The sequence below is a fragment of the Fundulus heteroclitus genome, chromosome 6 (assembly GCF_011125445.2).
Source record: "Fundulus heteroclitus isolate FHET01 chromosome 6, MU-UCD_Fhet_4.1, whole genome shotgun sequence".
In the NCBI taxonomy this organism is placed as follows: domain Eukaryota; kingdom Metazoa; phylum Chordata; class Actinopteri; order Cyprinodontiformes; family Fundulidae; genus Fundulus; species Fundulus heteroclitus.
The window spans coordinates 15,103,906-15,109,846 of NC_046366.1; the positions used below are offsets into that span (position 1 = coordinate 15,103,906).

General features: G+C 36.0%; 1 protein-coding gene across 2 annotated transcripts; it reads right to left on the minus strand.

Annotated features, from left to right (window-relative positions):
* Nucleotides 1-2,405: 2,405 nt before the first annotated feature.
* LOC105935904 (interleukin-12 subunit alpha-like) lies at nt 2,406-5,544 on the minus strand. 2 transcript variants are annotated; one of them, XM_012876510.3, is made up of 7 exons: nt 4,068-5,544; nt 3,822-3,973; nt 3,659-3,745; nt 3,474-3,515; nt 3,260-3,382; nt 2,979-3,023; nt 2,406-2,852 (listed from the first exon to the last, which is right to left on the minus strand). In XM_012876510.3, the coding sequence occupies exons 1-7, from the start codon at nt 4,084-4,086 to the stop codon at nt 2,721-2,723; spliced, it is 600 nt and encodes a 199-aa protein (XP_012731964.2). In that variant the 5' UTR covers nt 4,087-5,544; the 3' UTR covers nt 2,406-2,720. The 2 variants fall into 2 exon arrangements, with proteins under 2 accessions (XP_012731964.2, XP_035993641.1); XM_036137748.1 differs by having other exon boundaries at nt 3,822-5,544.
* Between the last annotated feature and the right edge of the window lie 397 nt (nt 5,545-5,941).

Genomic DNA, 5,941 nt, shown 5'->3' on the forward strand with positions numbered 1-5,941 from the left:
GAATCTCAGTAACAAACATAATTTTTGCAAGAGAAATACTGATGTAAATGTTTTGTAAAACCAAAATCTTTACAAAACATCTTTTATTGGTAACAAAAAATGCAAGACAATAAAATACAATCAAATGTAACGTTTTAAATGTTAAAACATTACGTTAACTTGAAGAAGTTGTGATTGCTTTAACTTCTTATTTCTAGACAACACTAGCACTACTCTGATCATTTAGAAGGGATCCCTTTGATCAGGAAAACAGTTAAGTTACATTGTGTTGTGTGACATTAAGCATATATCCTGAGGTATAGGAAAACCTTTACTACATTTAAAGAGCTGATATTTGCTGTATATTAATTCTTTCTTTCTGTACTGTCCTTTGTGTAATAAACTGCATGCTGTTTGTGTGTGAGTGAATGCATATGGACATCGGCTCTGAGAGCTTTAATCTGCTAGTAAATTTCCCTTTGAGATTAATGCACTTACATGTAGTCCCTGTTCAACAAACCAACCAATCAAAAATTTAAATTACAATTACTATAATCATATTAATATAAGTATAAATATATAATACTTCCACAAGAAATAGTTTAAAAATTACAATTTAGAAGGCCAAATTATATTATAAATTAATTTAAAATAAATATTGATGTGTTAAAAACAAAGTAGTGTTTTCATTTCTGACGCATAGAGCAACATTCACACACACACATGATTCTATACACACATAAATCTCTCTCTCTCTCTCTCTCTCTCTCTCTCTCTCTATCTATCTATCTATCTATCTATCTATCTATCTATCTATCTATCTCTCTCTCTGTCTATATATATATATATATATATATATATATATATATATATATATATATATATATATATATATATATATACATATATGTATTCCTTGAAACATCAGACCCGTAAGAGTATTTTTGTATTAATTATTCTCACCTTGGGTAGGCTATCATTTGTGACAATTGTTATAAGAAGTTTCACCAATGATTGATCGGTGAAGCTTTAAATAGGAACAATTAATAGAAAAAAAAAGTGAGAACCATTTCATCCTGTCCAAGATGCAGGGGGTTGGAGTCTGCTGCCTGTGTCCAGCAGTCTACTAGTGAAAAATATGCTTTTGTATTAATGTTATTTAATCCAATAGAATTTTTAAGCTGATTTCTTCTCACAGTTTCACAGCCTGTTGAGTCACAAATAATAAAAACCCAAGCAGGCTTTAACAAATTAGAAACCTTTAAGTTTGTGTAGTGTGTTTAAATGGTTTCTAAACAGAGAGCCTGCCTCAGTTTCATTCATGAACATGGTCAGATATCTCTCTACAGGAGTGCAGTGTCTGCCGCCTTCTCTGATGTTATAACATCATAGGTCTTTCTCAGCCTGGGTAGCCACAAAGAAGCCAAACATTTACTTTCGGTACCTTTTTTTTCAGCAACAGGCAATGGCTTACCTGCTCTTTCGTAACATGTTCCACTCAACTAAGCTACAGCCGTGGCTGACAGGTCACGGTGTTCATTTAGGGAGGCTGTTAAGGATTCCCATGATTGGGCTTGTGGGAGGATGTCGCTCTGTTCTGAGAAACTGATACCTGGTGTGTACCTCCATCCAAAACACTTCACCCTAAACACATCATCTCCATTGTGCGTCGTGGTGGTGGCAGCATCACACAGTGGGGGTGCTTTTCTTCAGCAGGGACAGGGAAGAGGGGGACGATGCATGGAGCTAAATCCAGGACAATCCTGGAAGAGAACCTGTTGGAGGCTGTGAAAGGCTTGACACGGGAGCGGAGGTTCTCCTTCCAGCAGGACAACGACCCTAAAACTTAACGACCAGAACCGTGGTGGAATTGCCCAGATCAGAAAGTGTTGATGTGTTGGAATGGCCCAGTTAAAGTCCAGACCTATATACTATTTAAGATTTCTGGCAAAGACTTAAAAAAAAAAAAAAATTCTGTTTACATGTGCTTTCCATTCAATCCTACTGAGCTTGCGCTACTTAGCAAAGAACAATAGGTACACATTTTAGTCCGTGTGCAAAATCTTGCAGCAGTAATTACAAACTATTCAGATTTTTATTTGTTAAAAAAATGCCTGAAAATCATGTGGCAATTACCTTTCACATCACAACTCCGCTCTGCATTTAGGCTTGTGCTTGGAATGGGACCAAATATAACAAAATGTGAAAACCTTCAAGGGTTATGAACACTTTTGCAAGGTGCCACAGAGTTTCTAAAATCCAGTAACTTAAATCAATCACTAGGGTTTAACTGTGACTGCCAGTCTTGCTACCTATTTAAATCATCCTGTCTTTTTAACCTTAAGTAGAAAAAGGTGAGAATGAATGATAGAAAGAAAGACAAAACAGCAGGTATCATGCAGGATTTTTTTTTTATTTTTGTCAGTTTTAGCACCAAGTAGAACACATCGCCATAAATAGTTAAAAATAAATAGTCCAGAATAAACAAACGTCGTGTAAATATCACGTTCCATAAATATCACGTTCCATAAATATGTATACTTTATAAAAGTACATGTTCACATGTAATCTGGATGTTAAATAAAAGCATCACAGTCTTACAAAGATAATAAATATGTTCCATCATGAAACATAGAACTGAGTGTTTCTCTTAGAGCTCGACTCGTTTTAAATGTACATGGTGCACTATTTTTGTTTGAGACTGGTTCCTCGTTGGCTGTTTCTTGGAGGTCGGCGAGGATTTAGCTAGCGTGTTCACCGAGGTTCATGTAGCCGATGGCTCGGTTTATTGTGACGGTGCGGACGTGGAAGCCTTTCATGACTTTGCAAAGGCTCAGTCTTTCGTTGAAGGTAACCGAACGCTCCACCAGAGCCTTGAAGAAACACAGAGGCATCGTCAAGGTTTTATGGAAACAGCCCATCTGGTAAATTTGTGCTTGGATTTATCAGAGATATATTTCCTTATTATTTTTTTTGAGGGAAAAGCCAAGGCATCTTACCTCTTTTGAGATGAAATCTGCTGGCAGAGACGACCTAAAGCAGTTCTGTTGATCACCAAAACAAATAAATACATCACTTTAGTCTTTTGGTAACATTTTATATAATTTATACTGCTCAAAAGAAAAACAAAGGGAACAGTTGGAGTTACATTGTGTTGTTTAAGTGTTCCCTTTATTTTTTGTGTGTAGTAAACAATACAAAAAAAAAAAAACAATTTTAGGTTCCACTTTTTATTGCGTGACACAGTCAAAGCAGCAGGCACCCGCTGAGAAAGACTGACCTCCATGAGCTCTCTGAGGCTGTAGAGAACGGAAGAACCAATTAAGTTGTCCGGATCCGGCTGAGCGGAGAGAAACTTGTAGTAGTGGCTCAGGTCCTTTCCGATGTCCGTAAGACATGAGTCCTGCACAGGAAAAACCGTGAGCATAATCATCAGGCACAGGATAAGTGACGAGAGACAGTCTTTGTCGTGTAGATAACATAAAGCTGCCTACCTGATCAAAAGCTGATGTAGTTATCCCAGAACATGTTGAGCCCTGTGGAACAAAGTTTGATTGTTTTTTTTTAAATAACAATAATACCACTATTGTATGTATTAAAAAAGTTTTTCCCCTCACTTTGAATAAAAACTTTGAATTTCAAAATACTGCGATGAAACGGGAATATTTTTTGCCTGTACCTGAGGCGAACACACAGTCGGCGTTCTGCTCTCCAAGTTCAGCTCCATGTTCTGCCTTGTGCAGTTGATCCCACTGAACAACCTCGCCTGTGGAGAGGAGAGACATTTAACACCCAAACACAGCGGCGACAACGCAGAACCCCACCTTCACCGGGTCGCCTACCTGCGTAAGAGCATCTGTGATGTTTTCTAGAAGCGCCCGCGCATAGAAAACACAGGAGTCGTCCATCCGTCCTTTGCTGGTAACCGGCTTTGAGTGGCTGACCTCCCAGAAGGGACAGCTGAGGGCCAGGAGCAGCAGTGCAGGAGTGAAGTCTGGCAATGAAAGGAGTAAAGCAGAACAATGTTTAAAAACTCTCATCTTCTATTTTTCTTGCTAAGATGCGCAGTGAAGTTACAGGATACTCACAGAGCTTCACGAGTGTCATTCTGTAGTTGAGTCAAGTTCTCTGAGTGGATCTGTCTCAACTCAGGCATCCTCAAGTGTTTTATACTCTAAGTGATGAAGGGGTTTTTTTTTTTTTTTTTTTTTTTGCTTCTCATTTGTTGACATCCTGTAAACTGGATGTGGTCTGTATGAAGGCTGCGTAATTTCCTCTAGCCCGTTTTATTGAATGAAACTGGAAATAACACTGGCAGTGAACAAAACGCCTGTGTTGTGGTTACTTTGTGGTAATGACTATTAATTGCTGACATTTCTATGCAAGGTAGAGTGAAAGTATTATTTTCTACGCTATTTTCACCTTGCAGCGTCATGTTGCTTGTCAAATACCGACTCCTTCCAATATTCTTAAGAGAAAAAAATGAATGTACTTTATTTTCTTTAAGAATGAAAAATAAAGTTCTGAAAAAAAGAGTACAAAGATGTGTGAAACTCCTTTTGTATTTTTTTTTTTTTTTTTTTTTTTTTACATTCAAATACATTTTCAGTATTTCTATTTTACTTGTTTACAAGAGAACATTTGTTGTAGGATGGGGGGTCATTTGTATTTTCAATGAAGTCATCTGAGCAGACCTTCCCAAAAATTAATATGAGGATCCAATCGAAATGTAATTTAGGACCCAATTTCATGGTCATTTTAGTCAATAAAAAAGCAATAAAATAAACTTTGAAGATATCTGACTTATTTGATAAGGCAATAATGTCCTGATTACAATACTTTTGTGCTGACTCACATGAGTTTTAAGGAAGAGCCAACTACCACCTGTTTATTTATTACTGTTGTACATTTTGGTTATACACACAATATTCTAGTCAATGTAGAATATTCCAGCCCAAGGGGAATCGGTCCATAAATTGCAGTTTTTATGCTCCTCTAATTTTCATGTGAGAAAAATAATGCTCCCTCTTTGTGTGTTAACAGAATTAAAATGTCAAAAATCTTTTAGATTTTGAACCAGAGCCAATAAAATTGTGAAATGGACCCAATAAGAAGCTACAAAGCAGATGCCAAATTTAGCATCTTCAGTGGTTAATTGTTTGCCTGTCACCACATTTTCGCACATAGTGCCTATGCATTGGTTGTATTATAGCTGTAGTCAATACATAAAAATATATCAAAAAAAAAAAAGCAATCTCAGTAACTTCATTAACTAAGTGAAATGCATGATGTAAATAAATTACACACAGACTGTTATCAAGCTCTTGTTTACTATCATTCTGATTAAATACAGCTTATTTTAAGCTCACGGTTAAAGAAAGCACTTAAATTCATTACAAAAGGGAAAACAACCAAAGTTAACACAGAAATGGGGGGTTGATGAAAAGTATGTTTAATACCTGCTTGAAAGTTATTTTCAAATGGCACTTTTAATCGGACAAACAAGCCTCATTCGACAACACTAGCACTACTCTGATCATTTAAAAGGGATCCCTTTGATTAGGAAAACAGTTAAGTTACATTGTGTGACATTAAGCATATATCCTGAGGTATAGGAAAACCTTTATTACATTTAAAAAGCTGATATTTGCTGTATATTAATTCTTTCTTTCTGTACTGTCCTTTGTGTAATAAACTGCATGCTGTTTGTGTGTCAGTGAATGCATATGGACATCGGCTCTGAGAGCTTTAATCTTCTAGGAAATTTCCCTTTGAGATTAATGCACTTATATGTAGTCCCCGTTCAATAAACCAACCAATCAAAAATTGAAATTATAATTACTATAATCATATTAATATAAGTATAATTATATAATACTTCCACAAGAAATAGTTTAAAAATTACAACTTAGAAGGCGAAGTTGCATTATAAATTAATTTAAAATAAATATTGGTGTGTTAA

Bases quoted from the DNA above. Each gene is read 5' to 3' on its own strand.
- LOC105935904 (XM_036137748.1), bottom strand. From the start codon at position 4,019: ATGAGAGTTTTTAAACATTGTTCTGCTTTACTCCTTTCATTGCCAGAC. The intron at 3,383-3,473 runs GTAGGCAGCTTT...TTTCCTGTGCAG, and splicing joins CTACATCAGCTTTTGATCAG to GACTCATGTCTTACGGACAT. The intron at 3,024-3,259 runs GTCAGTCTTTCT...GGTGATCAACAG, and splicing joins GCCTCAGAGAGCTCATGGAG to AACTGCTTTAGGTCGTCTCT.